We start from the raw sequence: 25,505 nt of genomic DNA on the forward strand, positions 1-25,505 counted from the left end.
TGAGGTGGATTAGCAGCAGTGCTCCCCAACAACTGATAATGTCATTGAGGATGTGTTACTGTGGAATGTTGTCTGTTGCTGGAAATTATCTGTTAGCATGTCTTTAAAGATACTTGGATGATATGAGTTAAAACAACATCTAATTTCCCTTTGGGATAATTAGTGTTTTTGAACAGGATCTAGATCTAAACTATACTGATTTGTCAGTGTTGCAAAGACTCTCCTCTCTCAATCTAAAAGCAACCGGACTTTTAAAACGAGACCAGTTGTGCTTTTGGAACTATTTGCTTTTTATCTCGTATTATTTTTTTGCCCCACTTGTCCTATATATTTTTTACCTTCTTTACAAAGAAAGTGCTCTACAGTAGATGTTTTCCTTTTAAGAGGGTTTATTTTTCCCTCTCCCATTTCAGACTCGGAACTCGATGGGCTCTTCTAGTGTTGTAAAATCCTGTCAACCTGTTTTTTGTTGTTGTTTTTTTTCCTGAATGCATGTGAATGTGGGACAGATCAAATCAGCCGGTCTGTGTGACCATGTGCCAAACACAGACAAGAGAACCATTCACGTAGTTCATTCCAATATTAAAACTATTGTTATTGTAATTCCCATAACCAAAGTGATAGCATTGCATGCCTTTTATGTCTATTGTTGCTTTTTAAAATACATATAAACACACAGCTTCAGGGAGAGAAAAGGTAAATCCTCACATATAATAGTAACTGATGATTAAATTGGCCTTAATCTTTGTGTGTGTGCGCATGTGTCCATAATGGCTATAGTGTGGCATTCATAGACGGTATGTAAAAAGGGCTGCCTTATCACTTATCAGGGGAGGCCAAATTGACACAGAGGAATCACTCCATTGTGTGTGGATTCAAAGAGAGATGTGAGCACATTGGATGTCTCCATTTCCAATAACTGTGACCTTGAGGCAAGAGAAATAACACCTCCAATCTGCTGACTGTTGGATTCAGACACAGCCAGCTGATTTTTGGGGTGTCGGGAGCGGAGGGCTAATGCGGCGCTGGCTTTGGATTATTCTCTAGGGTAAATTGAGTTTCGCTGTAATTGTTTCCAAACCCTTTTGAATGTGGATTACAGAGGGGCTGTTGTGCGGTGAGTTATTTGTTCAGTAAAAAGGCAAATGATATGCAGAAATGTTAAAAAATGTAAAATTTAGAAAGTTTTTTAATAAGATTTTTAACGAAAAATACCCTCACTTCCGAACGTACTCACAACCCTTTCATGATTTCACTTTTTATCTTACTAGGGCAGCACAAAATATCTCTATTTCACAATATCATTACCTGTGTTTCCACTGATAAAATTGCGCAAATTAAAATGACTAAAATACGCTCAATGGAAGCACACCAATTTTGAGAAAAACTCACTTTTGAGCTAGGATGAGGTGGTTTTTCAGTTGTGTTTTGTAAAACTGCAATGGAAACACTTTTTTTTTTTTTGCACCACGACTGACACTTGGATCAGAAACTGATATCTACCAGCACAAAGGTCTGAAAATCAGCCACTGTCCCCGGTTGCTCTGCTGGGAGACATTGACTGACAGATCTGCCCAACAGTGAGTCTGTCGCAATATTCAGTGACTTTTAAGATGAAAGATCGGTATCGGTCAAGATGAAGTTAGGCATTTTAGTGATCGGTAATCAGCCAGAAACCTGCGATCAGTGCACCTCTACTACTCAGGTTCACATCATTTTTATTTCCACTTCATAACTATGTACAACCTTATGTTTCGTCTGTCAACATAAAATCACACTAAAATATGTGAAAGTTTGTGGAGTTCAAACACTCTGAGGGAACGAAAATATGTTCTCATCGGTTTTCTCGAGCCGTTGCTTTAATCCACTCTGTATTTGGAGTACAGTTGACCTCGTCTTGTCCCTTCCTCTGCAGTTCAGCGGTGTTTTGTTTTATGCTAGCAACAGGCTTAAGTGAGATAATCATCTGCTTGATGTGAAACCAGTGATTCATCACTTATCACCCTTGTAATAACAGAGCCATGGTTTAATCTTCTGTCTTTGTCAACAGCACATTCAACATCACCGCACTCAGTTTGCTTTATTGAAACAGGGCAGTTGAGTAATACCCACAATACTCTTTTTCTGGCCTTTTTGTTACATATATAACACTTCTGATTGAATTTGACATTAGAAGCTTAAATATATACATACAGTCGATCAGAGCAGATCATTAGAAATGAAGTGACTGGTGACCTTTTGTTAAAACCCTATTAGTTGATTGATGTGTGCATGGGGGCTCTTAGTCTTTTTGTTGATCATGTGCTAACAGTGCCCAACTGCCAGTGTGTGTGTGAGTGTGTGTCAAACCAGGTCTAAACAAAGCCATATTCGTTTTTAGCACTCAGCCTAATTAATCCATCTCTTAGCCACAAAGGGGACCCTTCCCCTCCCTTTTCTCCAGCATGTCCCATTGGCATTTTAGGGCAGAGAGATTCAGCAGGACCCCCGGGCACCCTCCTGCCCTGACCTCTGCCCCCCCACCAGGGGAGCATCTGTGGATCGATCTGGGGCCAGCTGGCACCAGGAGGAAGAAAAGGGGCAGGGCTGGCACTCTTAAAAAAACACAGTTCAACTCAACACACACATACATACACACACAGACTTCTGCAATGCAAGCCACTCTTTTAAAGGACGAGCAACACTAGGCCAGTTTGAGCCTTGGTAACTTAGCTCGTCCCTTTTTCTAAATTGAAAGCCTTGACCTTTTAATGGCAAAATGCAGGTTTAAACAGTTGCCACCAGGGGGCAGCAAAGAGCTGTCACCCCCCTCCTTTTTCTCTTTCAGTCTGCTCCTTGCTTGCCCTTTTTTTACTCCCACTGCCACACACACACGCACACACACACACACGCACAGAGATACACACATGTCATTCTGTAGGCTCAAAGAAAGAACATATTGATAGTCCTATCCTCTTTGTAATAAATTAAACTTCTGTATTGTCCTTCCCTTTCATTTTACACATTGTCACATCCTCCTAGTCACCCTAATCCGTGTTACTTCCCATACCTTCTCTCCAACACACACAGTGATTGACAAGCAGCATCCAGGGAAATGGAGAAGATTCCCATTGTTTGCCAGCCACTACCCAAATCTGTTGAAACGGTTATTTCATTCTTCTGCTGCACTATTTGCATATCCTTAACTATTTCCTATTTTTCCAACTCCCCCCACACTCCTCCTCCTTCCATCTCCCCAAACTGCTTCTCTAAATCCCCTCTTCTTAAGTGTTTGCCGCATTTAGCAAATTCATTCATAAAGTATCTGCATGGGCTATTAGCTTAGTATAATAGCAAAGGGTATAATCTGCTGGGAGATAAGAGGTAAAAGGAGAGTTTTTCTTCCTTTTTCTTGCTCCCCTTCTTCTAGGCTGTTCTTTGGACAGTTGGGTCGGCGGTTTCAGGTCGTTATGTTTTCGTGCAAAATGCGACAAGGCTCAAATGTCAGCATCAAATGTCAAGTGCCCTCCGTAGTGAGTTGGTTGGTCTCTTCTGCTTTTTTTTGTTAAATCATTTGTTTGAGCATGGAGACAGGTGGAGAAGAGGAACAGGTGCAGAAGGTTGGATTAGACGAACTGTTGAATATTGGCGGAAGAAGGAGCGAACGGAAAGCCAGGATCGAAATGAGAGTGTTGGAGAATGTCGTTCTAGGAAGCATTAAATGTTTTCTATGCAGTGTAGAAATTAGAGGTGCACTGTTGGCGTATCACCAATCATTAAAAAACCTGACCTGCCGATTTTGGCTGATGCTGGGTTTGTTTTCATTTGAAACCTTGCTAAATATTGCAACAAATCTAAATTGTCAAAAGTGGGTGACTTTTGTAAACAGGTGAGTGGGTCTCTCAACACTCTTACCACAGAGCAAAAGAAGACGGTGACTAATTTTTAGACCGTTGGTAAGGCTAAGATCGGTGGATAAGATCGGTTTCACGTGTAAGTATCAGTCGGTTACCGATGTCGCAAATTTAAGGAAATTGGGGCTGATCATTGCACCCCTAGTAGAGAAGTTAGAAGTTTTTCATTTATTGCAGCTCTCCCTGGCTTGATCAACATGCAAAAGATAATGACAAGTTTGGAATTGGTTTTCCAGTGTTTTAAACCTCATGAGTTTGGTAAAAGTCAGTATTTGATCAAATTGTAGATTTCTTACTTTCTTGCTTGATGCAGTTATGGTCTACTTCTTCTAAAAAAATTGGCATGAGTTTAATTCTACCAGATGTTTGAATTCTTTTTTTTGTATATATTGTTTGGAAGTAATTCTAATGTCAGACATGTTTTTGTCCTTTTTGAATTCCCAGGGTTGCTACAAAATTTAAGTTTTTATAGGTCTGAATAAGTATGAGGACAGAAACGCTATATGGAATTTGGAATATTTGTAATTCCTGTATTTTGTTTAAATGGATTGTCCTGTATATCCGTCTAGCTGTCTGTACATTATTTTTTGCAGATTCCATGATTCAAACCTAACCACCATTAAAGAGTTTGTTACATAGCATTCTGAACTTTTATATTTCTAGTTGAAAAATAAACACAAAATTTATAGAAAGCTTCAAGAACTTTAGTCAGGAAATGTTGACATACATTCTATGTAGAAACAATGACTTCTACAATGTTTAGAATTACTAAAGTTTGTAAAAAGTGGCTTAAATGACATGTCTATGTTCCTCTTTACACCTAATGTTGGAACTTTTCTAGCTGACCTGTGGATTTTTAATCAATGTTATGGGCTTGAATAGTTTATCACCTTATTACCAAACGACTTACCACTCCAACCTGTCACAAGTTGTGTGTGAATAGGTGTGTGTGTGTGTGTGTGTGTGCGCGTGTGCGTGTGTGTGTGTGTGAATAAATAACCTGCAGTCTTCAGCGATAAGGCTGAGATTGAGTTTTCCCCCACAGCGCCAAAGCATCTGAGATGAGTGTGTGGCTTTTGTGTGTGAAGACATCAGGAAACCGCTAACGTAAAGAGCTTGTATCGGTTTATCTGGCACACACGGCAGGGAGTGTGTGCATGTGTATATGTATATGTGCTCTAGAACTGGTGTAGTGTGAAAGAGAGCTAGCTGCCCTGCTTTGTTTGCCATTGTGAGCACAAGAGGATGAATCCTCAGAGCTCGATCCATGTCTGAGACAAGACTGGATGCTACTGCGTGCAAAACCATGGCCTGTGTTTGTCAGTAGAGTTTGATGCCGTTTATACACAAGCATGCAATAAAACATATACAAAGAAATGGAAATTGTGTGGACGCAGACATTTTAAACAAACGCATGCTTTTGTGCTTCATTGTGAAGCAACATCTGAGTACCGGTGTGTTGTTCCTTTGATGTGTCATTTCAAGCAACGTAGTAATTTCCTATTACTGAATGTACTTAAAAGAAGGCATTGTGGCTTGGCAATTTTCACATTGGTAGTGTCAACACAGCAAGGTGGTGAACCAGTCTGATATTCACCAACAGCATGGTGCTTCCGTATCCAGCCAGACAGTTTTTGTTCAAGGAGGTCAGAGAACGGCTTGGAACATCCCCAGCTGTTTGGTTTTCAGGTCTAGCAGTCAGCCACCAGGTTTTTTAGCAGTTCTTATTCTGAACACACTGCCTTTTGGTTAGCGACCTGCATGCACATGCTCACATTAAGGGTGTATTCACACTACCCCTGCTTGGTCCGCTTTAATCAAACATTAGTTCAATTAAATAGGTTTGGTTTGTTATGGAAGGTGTGAATGCGCATTTGATATCTCAAAAAAGTGAACTCCGGTTCACATAAAAACTTGGATCTCGGTTCGGTTGAAGTGAACTCTGGTTAAGTTTGAATGAACGCCAAGCGGACCGGAGACCACTCCAAAAGCAGGAAGTGGACTACAACGCAGGGCATTCTGGGTAAATACAACAAAAACAAATGTGCAAGCCTTGTGGTCTTTTACCAAAGACGAAAGAGAAATGTTGCGATCTCTAAATCTGATGCTACTCCAAGTTGTACTCTGTGTCTTCTTCGGAGGTTTTTGTGTTGTTTCTTTCAGTCGTTGTTGGTGCAGCGCCATCACGGGTGAGGAGGTTAAAGTTTTTTCAAAGAGTTGCCATTTTGGTCCCCAGTCGAACCGAGTCAAAATACCCTAAAACTCTATATCACCTCTGTGGCATATTCCCAAACTAATTGGACATTAATACTCTGACTGACAATGTATACTAGAGAACAGAACGTCATCCAAACAATTCAAGATCAGATCAGCCATTGGAGATGCACAATGCATTCTCCTAAAAACCTCCTCTCAATGTGGTGTTGAGAAGTAGTGACTTGTTTTGCCCTACATCAAATGTGGTGTTCAATCTCCCTTGTCTGCAGGAGTCTCTGTCAGGACGGAGGAAGGCTTTAGCCACCAGCAGCATAAACATGAAGCAGTACGCCAGTCCCATGCCCACTCAGACAGATGTCAAACTCAAGTTCAAGCCCCTGTCAAAGAAGGTGGTGTCAGCCACACTGCAGTTCTCTCTCTCCTGCATCTTCCTCCGGGAAGGAAAGGCCACGTAAGTATTATTAAATATTCAGCACAGTTTAACCTAAGGGTGTGCAAACATTTTACAGTACAGACTCCTGTACTCATGACTTCCAGGTTCCCTTTACACTCTCTTTAGTTCACAGACACACTCAGTCTGCGCTTGCCTATTTAATCAAAAATATGATAACTGTCGCTTTGATTTTAAACTTTCTTTATTTTTAAGCGTTTCCCTTCCTCCCACCCCCCTGCATTTGAGTGCAGCGCCGAGGTCTTTGTTGCGTCGCGGACCGCGGGTCGATGGCGCGTAACCCTTGTTAACCCTTCTGGGAATGATGTCGACCACACACAAACAAACCCCATCATGCCAGTTCAAATGAGCCTGTGAGCCTGGGAAACACCAAACACAAAGGGGAAAGAGAGAGAAATACAGCAATTATGATGGAGCAGTGATATCAGGAGATGGAGGGGAGTGGTAGGAGGCGACATAAAATACCAGGAAGCATATAGAGATAGTTGGGGAGACACGGAGAGATTCAGGTTCAGTCGAAATGTGAAGTTTTCGATGCTTTTAACAGAAGGTTGTGGCAAAGCAGACAAAATGTTGATTTCAACACACTTTAGAAAATACACAGAGATTAAACAAACTGTATCTTTCGATACTTCATTTTAAAAATATCACAACCAAAATAAATGTATTTTGTGGCGTTTTAGGAACAGATATTTGGAAATACCAAATCCAAGTCCAAGACTTACAGTCAGTGCCATGTATACTATTATATCTAAGGGGTTTAATAGTAACACACTTCATTTTGGCCAGTAATAACTCACTCACCAATGACGTGTTTTTGACAGTAACACATATTTTTTAGGGATGACTCAACACACACACCTACAGTCCCCTATATACATTTATCTTATTCCTTTGATATTTTCTTTATTTGCTAATGCGCTTGTCTAATGCTAGCATTTTTTCCTCTTTGTTTTGACTCATTGATAAACCATTGTAATACAATTGGTTTTCCACTTGATGAAAGTAGTGTTTTGAAATTCAGCTACTTCTCACCTGAATCACTTTAGAGTCGGAATCTGATCTCTGACTGGTTTCTAATCAGTTTGTTTTGGTGTCATTGTGTTTATTTTTGTTTGTTTTGTACTAATTTAAGTATTTAGTCTTTGTTCTTTCTTTCCTGAACAGTTTTTACAGTCTGTAATCATAAGTTTCTCTGTTCCAGTGATGAGGACATGCAGAGTCTCGCCAGCTTGATGAGCATGAAGCAGGCCGACATCGGCAACCTGGATGACTTCGAAGAGGAGAACGAGGAGGACGAGGAGAACAGGGTTAACCAAGAGGAAAAGGCCGCCAAGATCACAGGTATAAACTGGAACAGTACTTTATTTTATTTTTAGATAATGAGCTAAAATCAAAGATTTTTTTTTCTGTTTCTAAGAACTGAAATAGTAGAAATATTTTAACAACAATGGGTCCTAATGGTTTTTGCTACCATATTTCTTTTTCTTTTTTTGTTGTTGTTTTAAGAATTGAACTGACAGTATAAAATGTAGCCCATATTTTAATGATACTTACCAGTTTAAATAAAGGTGTAAATATAAAGTACAACACTTTTGTCTAGTAACAAGTAGTACATACACATTTTGCCGTTTTGATCCAGTGTGTCCAGGATTTGTTCCAAATCTGTTATGAAATCATATTTGAATAATTTTGCAAGCAAAACCAAAAACCATGTTAGTCAAAAGTGTTTACAGAATAACTAGCTTGAACCATTTAACCTCCATTAATGATCACCACTGACGGGGCTTTTTGTGTGGCATCGACATATCCTTCTTTTCTTCTTTTTTTTCTTTCTTCCTTCAGGCCTCTGGTTGTTGGGTTGTACCTAAAAACAGCAACTATGATTTTTCCAAATGCATGAGTTCATAGAGCGTGGTTTCCAGCCTGAGGGTTGTGTTTATGTTGCTTAGGGTTTCCTGTCGCATCCCTCCATATATACATGCTCAGGATTCACCGTCTGGTCTAATATCTGGGCCTCACTGCTTCCTGCTTTGCTTAATCCAACTTTTCAGAGCGGCACCTCTTCACGTTAAGCTTCATGCGTTCCTTCCTTTTTCTTTTCCCTTTTTTTTCTTATCTCATTTATATATATATGCATTGAATGCCTACAGCAACGCTCCACTAGCATGCATCTCTGAATCAAAGGCCAGGACAAGCCAGCACAACTCCTTGCAATCATCATATTTCTCAATGAATCCTACCTACAGAACAAGCCAGCAAGCTTCTCGAGTGTTTATAGCAACACCAGGCAAACCGGGTGGTTTGCTCTCTCTTGTTAATGTAAATACTTGACCCCAGATGGATGTCTGTGTTTGGATTTGTTGCTATTTTACCTTTTTCTTAGTATTTTATAAAGTAAATTGCTACTTACCCTTTGTCTTTAGGAATATAAATATGTTGGTTTTTTTAAGGTGAATACATTGAAAATTTCAACAGAGTTAAGGAGGAACATGTATTTTTAATGGAGACCGTAAGCAAATGTGTAGCATTTTGACAAGTAATCTAGCCATTTTTTGGTTTGTTTGAAACTGGCTGATAAAAGTCTTCACTGTGGTGCTTTGGTTTGGTTGTGCATCATGACAATTACTATTATATTATCTTAAAATGGTCTCAAAACAACAATATCACCCCTTATCGCAATAACTTCTCTGACAATTTATCATCCAGCAATAGTAGTTATTGTGACAGGCCTACTGACTAACAGACCAGGTCATGTCTGCATGTGTTCAGTTATCAATAGTCACCCATTGTTGCCAACTCAGCCACTTTGTTGCTATATTTGGCCAATTTTGGGGCGAAAAAAAAATTGGTATCGGCCAAAATCGGAATTGGCAGGTCAGACTTTTCATAAATCACCGATTGGCCAGAAAACTGCAATCGGCGCATCTTTAAAAAGTTTGTACCAACATACTGTAGTGAACCCCTATTTTTTTTTCCACACTTGCTTCATATAGCCATGCTAACAGTTCAACTTTTTGAGCCATGCTATTAGATTAAATCATTTAGGGTCTAAACTCTTGATGTTTAGTTCCGTCGTTGAAGCAGAATTATTACATTTTATTTTCTTCTACTGCAACAGTTTTTAATAAATTTCCAGATTTATCAATAAATTATCAATAACAAAACAAAAAAAAAACAAACCTTCTGTTTTCTCCTTTTTTTTTTTACTTACTCTGTATATATTTCTGTGTAAATAATGTGAGTTTGTGTGACTCTGCGAGTGAATATTATGCATAAGGGTCTGTTTTTATGCATTGTTCACTTTTTACTCTTCCTCCCTCCCTTCCTGTATTGGGCCTTTCGTTTACAGAAATAGTAAACCAGTTGAATGCCCTCAGCTGCTTACATGGGGATGATGATGATGATGATGGTATTCCCAAGCGAGCACGCAAAGCAACAGCTAAGCCTGCTGCTTCCTCCCAAGGTCTTTTTTTCCACCTTTCTTTCACCCTAAATCATCTTCTGTTCTTTTTTTTCAGTGGCTTGTAACCTCTACCCAACCATTACCTTTTTTATTTATATGTATTAAGTGTCTATTTTTAAATAGACATTTGAGTTTTTGTAATATTCAACATGTAACCCATTTTGGTTCCTTTTCTGTTTGGTCCCTTCCTGACCCCCACACCTCCTTGATCCTCGTCATTGGTATTGTGATGTTGTTGTGGTCATGTGATAATAAAGTTTATTTTGCCTCACTTGTTGTCCTCTATTGTGTTGTAAAAAATCAGTAAACATCAGTTGGTGTTTATTCTTTTGTTTACTGCTGTTTTTGACAGTGTGACCTTAAATTTTCTGTTTTACTGCATTTGGAGGTGAACCAGTGTAGGATTATTAACTAATAGGATTATTAGTTGCTGGTTATTTGATTCCTTTGGCATTTTGTATCTTTCTAGACATTTTCATGTACAAAATGGGGTTCTTCTATTGATCTTTATGAATTTCGTAACCGCCACTTGGATGTTTAGCACTCTGGCGAAACACAATTGAAAGTAAATTTTGACATTTCCTAACAGTCAATGTCAAAGAAAATGTGAATTTATTTAATATCTTCCTTTAAAAAAAATCTTAAAAATACATTATGCCTGAATTTCTTGCTTTTTATTATTTCCATAATTAATATCTGCCTAGAGAAATGCCAGCTGGTGGTATGAATTGGTGAAGAGGCAGAGTGACCTTGAGTCAGATTAAACATACCTAATTAACCCATTTTATTTTTCTTCAATATGAACAGAACAATATTCATTGAATTGTATTGCCCCATTTTTAAATGGAAAATCTCTTCATTTCAATGGTTTGCATAGAAAACAGCTCCCCAAAAAACAGCTAGCAGTCGAAAGTATAAAACCACTTTTTCAGAACTGCAGCCTGAAATAGACACCAGTATGCAAAAAGAAGTCCTGCGCCTCTTATCATGTACCACTCCAAATCGCCACACTACATATAGATCAAGAGACACATAGGCTACTTGCAGCAACCCCCACCCTTCTCACTCAGAGTGTCACAAAGCTCTCAGCAGTATTCCTTGGCATCTACTTCAGACACATTTACAATCTTTTCAAAGCGGCCCGCACCCCTGTCGCCTGGGAACGAGCCACGATCAGTACGATTAAAACAAAGTAGACGAGCCTTGGAGATCTCCAGTAAGGATCTCCATAGCAACTCCATGCGTTTCTTCAGTCCCTCACGGGAGACCTCCCCTTCGTACTGCATAACTTTTCCCAGAATGCCACTGTTGTACATGCGCTGACAAGCGAGAGATCCGAGGAAAGCAGAAGTTCAGGCAGCAGGTCCCCTAAAAGAGGGGTGTACTTGTGGTCTTTCATCTTGTGGTTCACTCCAAGTGCAGATTTTTGGATACTTGAGTTTGAGGATGTCTTGTGTTGTGTGTTCTCTGGCTTTTTGACATTGTTGCGTTGCTTAAATGTCTTTCTGTTGGACTCTAATGTGACAGAACTGATCAACAAGCTGAACTTCCTGGAAGATGAGGATCAGGACTCCACTCCCACCATGATGAACAATCCCTTCGATGAGCCCGACGGTGACCTTCATCCCTACCCCTTTAACCCATTCGGTGATCCGGATGAGGAAGGTAGGTGATAAGAGCTGTGTGAGTTTACTACCAATGCTGACTGATTTTTGAGGAAAAGACGACCGATTGACTAATCGGGGGCAATTCATCGCAAAATTAGAGATGCGTTGATCCGATATTAATATCTGTATCAGTCCCCATATTGAAAAAAAACATTCTACATCTGGTATCAGTGACAATGTGCCTGATCCATAAGGGGGAATCTAGTCAGTCTAATTCTATGCTTTGTGCTCCGAGTGACATAATGTTTTATTATTTTTCATAATATTTAGCATTTCTAATTGCATTTTCTGAACCATTTGAAAGAATTGTTGCAGTTTATTTTTAGATATTTGACCGAGGTAGTCAGCCTGTTGTACTCCTAATTCTTCTGACCAGACAAATTTAAAGTTGTTTTTTACACATTTGACCAAACTTGTGAAGCTATGGGTGAATTTAACTGTGCTGTACTGGTGCAGAGTTATCAAATAAATTTGTAATTCGGTCCATTTATTTAAAAACGACATGTTTAAGTCAAGTCAGCACTGCTTTTCTGTATCAGATCGGTATTGGCCAGTAGAAAACCTTAAATATCGGTGTTGGGTTCAGAAGTGAAAAAAAACTGCAAAATCAGTCACTAGTTGATTTTTCAGCACGTCTTTCTTAGCTTTGATCTTAAGAAAAAACTGTATTGGAGAGCATCTTTTGAATGGTAAGCTGTGCATATCAAAGCGTTAAAATGGGCAGGCCAAGTCTGGAGCGCCACAAAAGGCTTTGAGTCAGATTGCCAAACCATGATTTTTGTCTTCCCCCTTGATAGACTGGGGTGTCTTAGGGGTTTTAAGACACCCTTAAGCGCCCAAAGATCATCAGCTTTGTTGCCTTGTGTAAGTTTATTTTGATGTGCGCCTTAGTGTAAACTTTAAAAATTTGCATTAATACAATTTACTGTCGTTAACTTTAACTGGGGAAAAAACAAAATCCACACCGTTTGTTTTAAAATGCTTTATCATTTGTCTTCCACATCCCAATTTGAAATATTGACACACATAATGAAGGTGATGCATTGGAGGAGTTGAACTTCATAAGAGAAAGAAATCTGTACAGATAATACACACTATATAAGCAGAGAAATTGGCAACCAAGTATGTAATGCTTAGCTAGTTCCCAAGATAGACTGCAGTCAGATTTGTTTTCTTGCTCTCTGCTGTCTGGCTCACTACTCGCTAACAAAGCTCTTGTCAAGTCTAGTGAAAGACGTGTTGTTTATGCAGTCGGCGCTCTCGTCCTTATCGAACAGAGCTCCCTCCCCAGCCGGCTCTGAGGCAGCAGCTTGATGAGGACTACTCCTACGACCACGACTCGTCAAACCCGTTCGGTGAGCCGGATGGACTGGAGACCGGTTCTGCTCCCGGGAACCCGTTTGACGAGCCCGACCAGGACCCTGAGCTTCAGCCAGACCCAGAACCTCCCAGGACCAAGCAAAAGAAAGGAGTACGGCCTGTCGACATGAGCAAGTACTTGTATGCCGACACCTCTCACAACGACGAGGATGAGCTTGACGAGTAAGACTTGTTTAAGTCTTTATTTGCCTTTACAGCAAATATCTTATCTTCTAAGCCACTTAAATCAGAAAGCAATTAAAGAACAGTGGTATTATTGTCTGTTATATTGTATAAAATGGACTTTCTGTTAAGCATCCTACTAATATAGTTTGTGTTGAATTAAGGAGAGTGTGGCAGTAGTACTAGGTGAAGCTCTAGGATTACCAGCATGGTTACCAGTAGCATTCCAAGCTGTATGAGAGACCCCTGTTAGAGGCGTGCTTGTAGCCATGGCACGGGCCACCCCCACCAACACCACCACCACCAACAGGAGCAGGGTAAAGTGGTGAAGCAGCTCTTTCAACGGGAACAAGGCCTCTGTTGTTTCATTGGATTCTTTGGCCTTGTCTTCCTTTTTTTTTATTCTGTCCTGGCCTCCATCCCACCTCTCAACATCTTGCATTAAACTTTCACTCTTCGCCATTCTCTTTAACTTCTTCCTGAGATGTTGCTTATTTTATTTCACCTCGCTTCCTCTCCCCCCCATGTTTTGTCTTTCCTTTACTGTGTCAGATTAGTTTCGGTCCTTATTAGAATAAATAGTCTAAATAACAAGCTTAACACAAACAAATTCACAATAAAATGTTTATTTGCAGAATCACAATAATTGACACTTGAATTAAAGTCAAACGCCCTCACTTTTTCTGCAGTTTTCCTCAGAAACTGCACTTCTAGTTTTGTCCCTGCGCTGTGCTGCTAATAGTTATTGTTATATTTGTGCTCCCAACCGGAGCCACAGTGAGACTGATTCAAGCACATATGTCTATGCGAGCAAACAATAATTTGTATTGTGTGCATTTAAATTTGACACGGGTTATTTATTAGGAAGGGCTTGCCTTCAGTTTAAAACTTTAAAAATTCTAACTATTGGAAAATGATTGCTTACCTTAAAGAGCTTTATTTTGGAATATCTCATGATAACACCTTCATAAATGTTGCATCTCACATCTGGGGAAACCGTCTCTAAATTTTGGAGAGCCTATAATGCTGGAATGTAAAAAGCACACGATAAGCTAAATATGCTAAATAGGCTAAATAGCGACAACTCTTTTTTTTTTTTTCTTTTCTCTCAATCACTCCTATATTATACACTCCTGTACAATTATAAAAAGCTAATGTTAGTTGGCAAGTTAAGCTAGCTGCTCAGCCACAGCTTTCAGTTTGCTATTTACCCGATACTCGTAGCTCGCAAATTGTAGTTTTAAAGCAGCATTACCCATTAAGAGAGGTAGTTGGCACTCCTGTAGTTTTCAACATCTACTGTATTTCTAGATGGTTGGTTTGTTTTGTAAAATGTGGAAAAGTCTAATTTTAGCCCACTAACAAAGTATTACAACATATATGGGAAGGATACATAATATCATTCTTTATTAGCTGGGAAAAAAATCTGGTCATTCCAAGAGTATACCTTAAAACATGAATAACAAAAAAAAAAAAAACTTTTTAAAAATCTTGGTGTACCTCGATATTGCAAAAGGTTGCCCATACCTTGTAACAAGCGTGACGACCATCTTTGCAAATGTACGAGGACATCTGATGGTTCCTCGGTAGGTTTTCATGACAAAATCTCAAGTCTCTCAGCAAATTTCTTTCTGCTGCGGATCGTTCTGTAGTTCTGCTCAGCGAGATGTTTTAAAGATAGTCCATGACCTTTCCAGAAGAGTGTCCGTGCCTGAACTGTAAATGTGTACCCCTCGGTTTTGGCTGTAGAGCAAAGCTGTCACATAGATATATATTTTAGCTCCACTCAGCTGTCAAAATACAAACAGTTTATTGACTGCAATGTCCCTTTTCCTCTTGCTTCTACATCAAGAGCCATATTTCTAAGAATAGAGGGTTCAGGAGGGCACACATTGTTTTGACTGAAGCCCTTTCACTTGTCTTTTAGTTTGGGCTCGCTGGTTAAAGCTCGTCTACAGGCCTGACTGCCTTTCTTTGTTTCTTCACTTGTTTATACTTCTCACAGTTTATCGGCCGGCTTATATATTGACACAGAGTAGCTCTAAATGACGCTGCTCCGTCAGTTTCTTCTGTCCTGCTCTGTTCTCTTGTATGTTTAGGGCTGCAAATGACATGTTGAGTGAATGTCTTGAGGTCATACCCCTAGCTTTCAGAGCCACAAGCATGCAGGCATATTGGTAACATCTTAGTGTGTGTTTTTGTTGCATGCTTGTGCATGTGTGCATGTTCTCCTGTTCTTGCCCGTCTGTCAGTAGTCCACCTTCAGTAGTGAGGATATGAGGTCACACAGTCCTGACCTCAGTGCACCTGCTTCTCCTATTAGCGTCTTCTATGCCATACAATGTGGGTGTTCTTCATTGTATGGCATGAAACCTTTGTTTTGGTGAAGCAATCTTTCTTTTCAGTTGTGTAGTTCAGCCGTAAATGTCTTCAGATAGTTCTGATTATCTCTAATAATTCTTCACTGAATGTGTTTATGTTTGATAAACTCACTACTTTTTTGGAAAGAAACAGCTTTACTCTTCTCTGATGCTTATTACATAGAGCAAAATTTTTAACACGCCTTTAATTACGTTTTGTCACGCTACATCCACTAACTTCATTCTGTTTTGGGGGATTTTATGTAACAGAACAAAATGACAGATTTATATCCTCTTAAAAGGTGCAACACAAAGTATTTTTAGTGTTAGTGTAATATCCAGCAACGATTTATAAAAAAAAAAACAGACTTGGACACTGTCTTTCATTAAACTTGCCTGAATCCAGCAGACATTGGTTTTTGTTGTTGACAAAAGAAATAAATTTCTGGACTAACAAAAATGGAGAAAAATCAGTCCAAGAAGGTTAGGGAACTGTAGATCTTTTTATATATATATATATATATATATATATATATATATATATATATATATATATTTGGTCAAAAAGAATTGTGGCCCCTGAGTACAATTAACTTGACAATTTGGAATACCACTGATCTAGAGTGTGTCGTACATTCGGATTTAGCCACAATTTAACACACGGTATGGATGCGTTTTTAGTTATTATCCTGCTATGAGGTGAGCATTTTTACATTTTACAGTCTAACATTGTCCCAACAGGATTGCCCACATTTCGCTCCATCTGTATTTGATATGTAGGCCAAAATGTTCCATTCTGGTTTTGTCTGGCCAAATCACTTTCTTCCACCTACACGAGTTGTGGCAAATCTTTATTTCAACAACAGTTATCTTCCTGCCACTCATACAGAAAGACCAGATTTACTGAACAAACAATGAATGATAGCCTTGCTGAACGATCTCTCCCACCTCAGTTATGGATGTTTATGTCTCCTCCAAAACCTCTTAGTTGCTCCTCTCCGTGTCTGGCCATATTTCTTGGAGGTTTGCAGTTATTTCTATTTTTAGATCCAGTAGTTCACAGTCAACTGTTAAGAGGCCTAATGGTAGGGGTGTTAAAATGTCTGGAGGTGCACAAGGAGGTGTCATAATTTGGAAATAATAGACAGACAATGGACAGGTGCAGGAACGGTCCAATTGCTGCGCTCCCTCGTGCCCAGTCCAATGCAATAATAAACCTAGCTTAATCCATCTGTGCAATTACTGTTGTATAAAAACTACAGTATTTCCTGGTCTTCATGATAATGTTTGCTCAATAATGTTGTCAAACAAACCTCTGAGGCGTTCACAGAACAGCTGCATTTATAAAGAATTAAATTAGACGTAGGGGTTGTTAATTTAGGCGGAGAGTAATTGGGAGTAATTGTGTCCCGTCTCTTCGAGTTTTTTTGTGTTTCTGTAAATGGAAGAATGAAATGTATCTGTAAAGCTTCTGAATGTTAGTTTGATGACGCACTTTTGCATTTTGATGTAAATGTTAACCCAGATGTTCCATTTCCTTTACTTTCTTGCTCTTGTGGACTATTTTAAGGACATTAAAGACTTTAATTGTTTTCACCACAGTTACCTCGCTCTTTCACTTTCAGATCCAACCCATTTTATGAACCGAGGACATCAAGCCCAGCGCGGCCTCCCTCCGGCAGCCCCTCTCCTGATCTTGGCGGTATCCAGAAGAGGAGGGGCCCTCCACCCCCGAGTACCAGCACAGGCCCAGGCCCCAGTTCACCCACCTCCAAGCCCAGCTCCGGCCCAGACGGGGAGAGAGCCCAGCCTTTGGGACCCAGCCGTGGCAGCCTGGCAGCGGTGATGGGGAGAGAGCTGGCCTCCTCTTCCCCAAAGGTGAGCTCGCTTCGTTTTGACTCCCAGGGAACCCGAGTTGGTTCCATGACAACTCCCAGATCCCACAAACTACAACAAAAGAAAAACAAATGGAAGGAATGCGAGACACTAAAAGGCTTTAACAAAAGCTGCACAGTGTCATAGTGAGTTTACAGAAACGGCATGGCACCGCTAAAGGTTGTGTTTATTAGAATCAAGCCTACCAGTATGTTGGCCTCATTACATCTGAGCAGTCAAGTCTTTGTGATTCAAGTCGGAGAATGTTAAAAGGACAAAAGGCCGAACAAATAAACACCCTAAAAGGAAAAGTTCTTAGTTCTTAGACTAGTGTAGTCTCCCCATGTGATTTTAAATTCAAGATAGAAAATTGAAGTTTGCATCATGTCAACTGACCTACAGCACACATTACACTACAATGTAGTGTAATGTAGAGAAAAATGTGAATGATTTTCCTCAGTTTTTCAGTGGAGTAAAGTTTGTTAGTTACGTTTTTCCTACAGATCTCTGCTCTCGCTCTCTCTGTTTTTCAGTGTGGCTCATCTTTCTCCGGATGCGTCATTTCTACCGAATGACTCGTGTTTTGTATGTTTGTAGTGTCCCCCGTCCAGTGGTCCCTGTTTCCACATGCTTGATCTCACATTTATGGTCATGGAAACTCTCCGTTCTATCATTTGTATCTGTAGGTGTTTTTTTTTTGTTTTTTTTCCCCCTTTCTCGTTGCGGTGGTTGTTTATTTATTTATTTAAATTAGTCAAATGATGGCAGGCTTTAATTAAATGGCTGACGGTCACACACTCACGGCCGGAGTCACACCACTGGCGGGGGAATGATTGGCTGCGGGCGTGGAAAGGAGTGGAGGCTAAAAACTGTGTGTGTGTGAGTGTAGGGGCGCTCAATGAACCTTTTTGCTGGTTTAAACACCGGGGGCTTAACTACAGCAGAGCGATCACAAGGGGGGGTTTTGACCCCCCACTGCCCCCCTGTGCACACACTCACACAGTACAGTTACTCCCCGTGTGTCCTTCCTGCCTGTGACTGTTTTAGTGTAGCTGAGCGGTGATGCTGGCTGTCCATGTAATTATGGCACAGCGCCTTTATCACCTAGCTGCAGTTGCCTGTGACCATGGGTGAAGGGGCCTAAACCACTTTAATTACCCAGAGCCAGTGGCCTGTGGTGGGCCGCACTTCGCCAAGAGATGCCCCTGACTCTGGAGCTTTCAGGGAGGGAGGAAACACAGAAATAAAATATGAGTGCAGACCAGGGTTATAATAGTTGCAGGCTTTTTCACTATAGTTTAGTTGTATTTTTTGCTGTGACTTTTTATTTGTTTAAATCAGCTAGTTTTAATTCATTTTTAGTGTGTTTGCTAGTTTTTATTAGTTAAATATTCTTTCGTTTTTATTAGATATGGTAATAGATTTTGTTTTTTCATACTTTGGTTAATTTTTAGGTGCAGAATTCAAGAAGGTCAAAGTATTGCATTTTGATTATGTAAGCATCATCATTTGCGTAATGAATACTCAACAGAGTATACTGTTTAGAAAAATGCGTTCAGTTATCAAACAACTGGTGTTTTCTTCCAACTTTTGCTGTTGCCATTTTGTGGACTAGCATAAGTGCTAGCTGACATAAACCACTTGTGTGTGGGGGGGCGGCGGGGGATCTATTTGACATCAGTTCGAAAGCCAAATAAATCGATTCATAAATATGAAAACAATTTTTTTTCTCACTTTCAGTTTTTCTTGTTTTGTCAGTATTAGTTGACTATAATAACCTTGGTGCGGACAGAAACGGAGATGTGCATTGAAGGGGAAACGCGTGGAAGATGGCGAACAGTGGGAGGAGAAGATGGACAAGACGGCCTCGTTATTGCACACAGAGGGATGCGATGTTCATAGGAAGCAGGGGTTTGTTGACACATCCAGGAGATGTGAATAGGTTTCCCATTCTTATTCACACCAAGTGCAGTGATACACACATGGCCTGGCCTGCGCAGGGGCTGAGAGATGACCTTTGAAAGTGTGAAGTCAGAACGGATTAAGGGGAGACATTCCCACTACGAGAGGCCAAAAAGGAAACCAATACATTGCATTTTAAACGTGCACAGGGTGTAAATCTAAGCTTAAGCTCGTACGTGTGCGTTTCCTGTTCTGTTCAGCGAACGTATTCCAGTGGAGCTATGTATAACCTCATCCTGTATGGCGCGTTTGAGGTATGAATTTGATGTTTCTTTATTGTTACAAGCTATTTAAATTGGTAAAAATGATTTGAGTTGCGATAAATACACTTGATGTCAAACTTCTACGGAAAGCTGCCGTATCCAGTTTGATATCTATAACTTCCCCTGAGGGGTTTGTTTGGCCACAGATGATCTCTGCCAATCAAATAAGATTTTCAAAGTTTTTGCATCCAATCAGTTGGTGACCAGTTTTTCAGTTTGTGGTGCTAGAAAATCAAACCGTTGCAACGCAATTATTCAGGGAAGCATTTCACATATTAAGATATATTAAGATATTAAGATAGAACAATGATGTTTTAATGGGTATATTCAAGGTTTTCCCAGGAAAGCTTGCTAAGCCCGGTGGTTGGGTGCCAGGTCGGTCATTCATCTAGAAGCCCGTTGGGTTTTTCAGTTAAAATTTGACTTTTCTCGTCGCTCTTGAACAGATGTTTGATTACCTTCGTCATAGACGCTTTATCCTCCTTGTCATTGCATTAGAACAACCCACTTCACTGGCAGCCTGTGAAAAGTCGGCATGCCTACAGGACATATGGTGTGAACCGAATCAATCTATGTATCAATTACATATGTATATATTAAACTCTGAAAACAGCTTGCGACTCAGGATTTTCCCCAGTGTGACAAAAGTTCAATTGGTTGTTGTGTGAAACAACATAAATCTGTCAAGAAGGAGTTAGATCACTGCATTGTAAACTAAAGGAATGGAGTAAAGGAGCTGGAACATTTTTTTAAAAAGTTTAATTTTCTTTCTAATGTATACCATTCACTATGGTTGCAACTAATGATTAGTAATTGATCACTCTATTGATCATTCTGACAATTCATAAAATAATTCTGCTGATGTTTCAAGTCTTGGTTGTTTATTTATTTATTTAAATTAGTCAAATGATGGCTGGCTTTAATTAAATGGCTGACGGTCACACACTCACGGCCAGAGTCGCACCACTGGCGGGGGAATGATTGGCTGCGGGCGTGGAAAGGAGTGGAGGCTAAAAACTGTGTGTGTGTGAGTGTAGGGGCGCTCAATGAACCTTTTTGCTGGTTTAAACACCGGGGGCTTAACTACAGCAGAGCGATCACAAGGGGGGGTTTTGACCCCCCACTGGCCCCCTGTGCACACACTCACACAGTACAGTTACTCCCCGTGTGTCCTTCCTGCCTGTGACTGTTTTAGTGTAGCTGAGCGGTGATGCTGGCTGTCCATGTAATTATGGCACAGCGCCTTTATCACCTAGCTGCAGTTGCCTGTGACCATGGGTGAAGGGGCCTAAACCACTTTAATTACCCAGAGCCAGTGGCCTGTGGTGGGCCGCACTTCGCCAAGAGATGCCCCTGACTCTGGAGCTTTCAGGGAGGGAGGAAACACAGAAATAAAATATGAGTGCAGACCAGGGTTATAATAGTTGCAGGCTTTTTCACTATAGTTTAGTTGTATTTTTTGCTGTGACTTTTTATTTGTTTAAATCAGCTAGTTTTAATTCATTTTTAGTGTGTTTGCTAGTTTTTATTAGTTAAATATTCTTTCGTTTTTATTAGATATGGTAATAGATTTTGTTTTTTCATACTTTGGTTAATTTTTAGGTGCAGAATTCAAGAAGGTCAAAGTATTGCATTTTGATTATGTAAGCATCATCATTTGCGTAATGAATACTCAACAGAGTATACTGTTTAGAAAAATGCGTTCAGTTATCAAACAACTGGTGTTTTCTTCCAACTTTTGCTGTTGCCATTTTGTGGACTAGCATAAGTGCTAGCTGACATAAACCACTTGTGTGTGGGGGGGCGGCGGGGGATCTATTTGACATCAGTTCGAAAGCCAAATAAATCGATTCATAAATATGAAAACAATTTTTTTTCTCACTTTCAGTTTTTCTTGTTTTGTCAGTATTAGTTGACTATAATAACCTTGGTGCGGACAGAAACGGAGATGTGCATTGAAGGGGAAACGCGTGGAAGATGGCGAACAGTGGGAGGAGAAGATGGACAAGACGGCCTCGTTATTGCACACAGAGGGATGCGATGTTCATAGGAAGCAGGGGTTTGTTGACACATCCAGGAGATGTGAATAGGTTTCCCATTCTTATTCACACCAAGTGCAGTGATACACACATGGCCTGGCCTGCGCAGGGGCTGAGAGATGACCTTTGAAAGTGTGAAGTCAGAACGGATTAAGGGGAGACATTCCCACTACGAGAGGCCAAAAAGGAAACCAATACATTGCATTTTAAACGTGCACAGGGTGTAAATCTAAGCTTAAGCTCGTACGTGTGCGTGTTTCCTGTTCTGTTCAGCGAACGTATTCCAGTGGAGCTATGTATAACCTCATCCTGTATGGCGCGTTTGAGGTATGAATTTGATGTTTCTTTATTGTTACAAGCTATTTAAATTGGTAAAAATGATTTGAGTTGCGATAAATACACTTGATGTCAAACTTCTACGGAAAGCTGCCGTATCCAGTTTGATATCTATAACTTCCCCTGAGGGGTTTGTTTGGCCACAGATGATCTCTGCCAATCAATAAGATTTTCAAAGTTTTTGCATCCAATCAGTTGGTGACCAGTTTTTCAGTTTGTGGTGCTAGAAAATCAAACCGTTGCAACGCAATTATTCAGGGAAGCATTTCACATATTAAGATATATTAAGATATTAAGATAGAACAATGATGTTTTAATGGGTATATTCAAGGTTTTCCCAGGAAAGCTTGCTAAGCCCGGTGGTTGGGTGCCAGGTCGGTCATTCATCTAGAAGCCCGTTGGGTTTTTCAGTTAAAATTTGACTTTTCTCGTCGCTCTTGAACAGATGTTTGATTACCTTCGTCATAGACGCTTTATCCTCCTTGTCATTGCATTAGAACAACCCACTTCACTGGCAGCCTGTGAAAAGTCGGCATGCCTACAGGACATATGGTGTGAACCGAATCAATCTATGTATCAATTACATATGTATATATTAAACTCTGAAAACAGCTTGCGACTCAGGATTTTCCCCAGTGTGACAAAAGTTCAATTGGTTGTTGTGTGAAACAACATAAATCTGTCAAGAAGGAGTTAGATCACTGCATTGTAAACTAAAGGAATGGAGTAAAGGAGCTGGAACATTTTTTTAAAAAGTTTAATTTTCTTTCTAATGTATACCATTCACTATGGTTGCAACTAATGATTAGTAATTGATCACTCTATTGATCATTCTGACAATTCATAAAATAATTCTGCTGATGTTTCAAGTCTTAGCATTTGTCAGGTTCAAACACTAGACATTTATCACACACTGCAAAAAACAGAGACAAAGAGTCAGTGATGAGTTTCTACTCGCGAGGAGAGTGGTCAGAGAAAGCTTCAGTTACAATCTCCGAACAACACTCTGAAGTTTCTCTGCTCGCCTCGCTCTTTTATTAGATCAGGAATGCCCTAATTACATGGAGCTAAGGGGGGGGGGGAAGTATACTCTGTTTGACACAGCAAACTCTTATCCATATAAGATAACTTGAACAGCACATTCTCCTCGAGGTCGTTGGGGTGTGTTCTTGTTCTCTGCCGCTTATCTTCTGCAACACAAGAAGTGAACGAACAACAGACAGAACAAACTTCTAAAAGTGGCATAACATTATAAGCTTCATATAAGTAAGATTAAACAAATAATAATTCTAACATTTCCCTCCTGTTTATGCCATTTTTAGCCAGAGCTAGTCCTTACTCAATAACTTCTTTCGATTTTCTATTGGTAATTCATTAAGTGGTTCAAAACAGGTACACTCAGAGGGAAAAGGACACATTTCACACCTTACATCAATAACATTGTATTTACAAGTTCAACATAGGAACATTTGAGTCAAGATACAAGTCTGGAAAGTTGAGAGACATTTCATCTTCTTCATCACTGGACTCTGCATCTGTTACATTTTATTGTCGTCAGGAGGAAGGAGAGAATACATTTGTTCCTGCATCGGAGTGATGGCAGTGGTGATGAGCTTTTGTATTAAAGCTCTAATACAGGGAATACAACAACATCCACACAAGGTCAGTATTGCTGCAAACACAGCTATGGGAATTAAGACAGAGACTATTAGTTGTTGATATCGGCCAAATACATTACCCAAACCGTCCCACATTTCTGTATCAGCTCCAGAGTGGTCTTTCATCTTGCTGTTCAGGGCCCTCAAACCATCCAAGGCCTTGGTGAGGCTGCCATCCGCAGCGGTATTGTTGGGAATGAAGGTGCAGCACTGCTCCCCAAAAAGGGCGCAGACCCCACCCCTTTCTGCCAACAACATATCCACAGCAATGCGATTTTGGAAAGCCATCAGGGAGGTAGCTGACAGTTGCTCGTGGACGGCTGAGAAACCTTGCTCTGTTTTGTTACCTAACCTCTGGACATTGTAGTGGATGTAGTTTATTCTATCAACATTTTTATTTATAGTACACCACCAACAGATAGATGATTCAAAACCTGCATATATCTGATTACCAACTTATATTCATCAGGTACACCACGTGGGACCCCAATACTATCTATGTATGTGGGATCATCGTCATCTTTCAGTGAGCGTTTCTGACGTTGGTGCCACACTGATGGAAGCACATTACCTAGTGAGTCAAGTAATTGTGGTACTGTCATAGGATATATTGAAACAGGTAACAGCAGAGTTACTACAGTGCACAAACCAGTAGTATTTGACGGCAGTTTGTCAAACAACCTGTTATCTCCACACCACCACCAGATGTCACTGCGGGATAATGGGTGGAAGTGCCGAGTTACATTTACTATAGTTGAACAATTTCCTGCTGTGAGAGTTCCTAATTTAGGTCCGTTACCAGAACGTTGGATGCAAGTGAAGTTATTTCGGGCCACATTTCTAGAGAAGACAGGTCTGTTTTTTCCAAGAGGGGAGAGTGGATATACTTCATCCCATACACTGCAATTTCCTGTAGGATTTGTTGCATTCATAAGTGGAATCAAACATTCATTTGGGAGCGTAGCTGGAACCACTCTCAAAAGTGGTCGTGGACCCATACATACCACACAATCCCCTTGTGGAACTTTTGCAGCCTGTTCTATCATTAGAAGCCAGTTGTTGCTTCGGCTGGTAACTCCTGTGGTTATTCTAATTAGCTCATCTACATCATCACCCTCTGCATTAAATACAGTTATTTCAGAACTTGCGAGTTTGGTTGAGTGTGGGCCCGCAACCATTATGCCTGGGGCGGTGTTACTTGACTCTGTAAAGTTCTGGCACAGGGAAAACATTTTATAGGGGTCGTTTCCGCTTTTCTCGATCCATAAGGAAAAGTGGAAACAAGGAACATCATTTTCGAAAGGAATTGGATTGTTTGTGGTGTTTATGATTATTTTCAGCTCTTTATTGATTTTCCCCAGATGCATAACTTTAGCCCAGTACTGTGCTCGGTGTTTCTTCGTTGGATTTGGCTTCCAGCTGTCCCCCGTATAGGCAAAAACGTTGTTCCAGCTTACACTATAGTCTCGTGATGCCATATACCAATCATAACCTGCCCAGGCAGAGCCTGGGTAACCCCCTATCTCGATCTTATTTAGGTCTAGGGAAACCACAGTTGTCAATCTAGATGCATTAACGCACAGGTATATTTCATCTACAACCACTTCACCTGACCCGCTGCATGGTTTGTCTATGTTCCTAACCTTAGAACCTTCTATAGATTTTACATATTCATCAAACTCTATATCAGCCGCGATGGAGTCGTCCCTCTTTTTCCTCGGCGTAACGTGTTCCTCTTTTAATTTTATTTCATACCAGAACAACAGGAGAGCTGCA

General features: G+C 40.3%; 1 protein-coding gene across 10 annotated transcripts in view; it reads left to right on the forward strand.

Annotated features, from left to right (window-relative positions):
• Positions 1-25,505, forward strand: part of ehbp1 (EH domain binding protein 1) — a 178,189-nt gene that overhangs the window by 40,791 nt on the left and 111,893 nt on the right. For 8 of the 10 annotated variants that reach the window (XM_081616227.1, XM_081616228.1, XM_081616231.1 and 5 more), the window contains 6 exons: positions 6,380-6,561; positions 7,766-7,905; positions 9,914-10,027; positions 11,555-11,692; positions 12,972-13,236; positions 17,222-17,474. In XM_081616227.1, the coding sequence (XP_081472353.1) occupies positions 6,380-6,561; positions 7,766-7,905; positions 9,914-10,027; positions 11,555-11,692; positions 12,972-13,236; positions 17,222-17,474 (1,092 nt within the window). The remainder of the gene's footprint in view (positions 1-6,379; positions 6,562-7,765; positions 7,906-9,913; positions 10,028-11,554; positions 11,693-12,971; positions 13,237-17,221; positions 17,475-25,505) is intronic. The other 2 variants (XM_081616233.1, XM_081616235.1) reach the window with 1 other exon arrangement.

The sequence above is a fragment of the Poecilia reticulata genome, chromosome 15, assembly GCF_904066995.2.
Source record: "Poecilia reticulata chromosome 15, P_reticulata-male-v2, whole genome shotgun sequence".
NCBI lineage: Eukaryota > Metazoa > Chordata > Actinopteri > Cyprinodontiformes > Poeciliidae > Poecilia > Poecilia reticulata.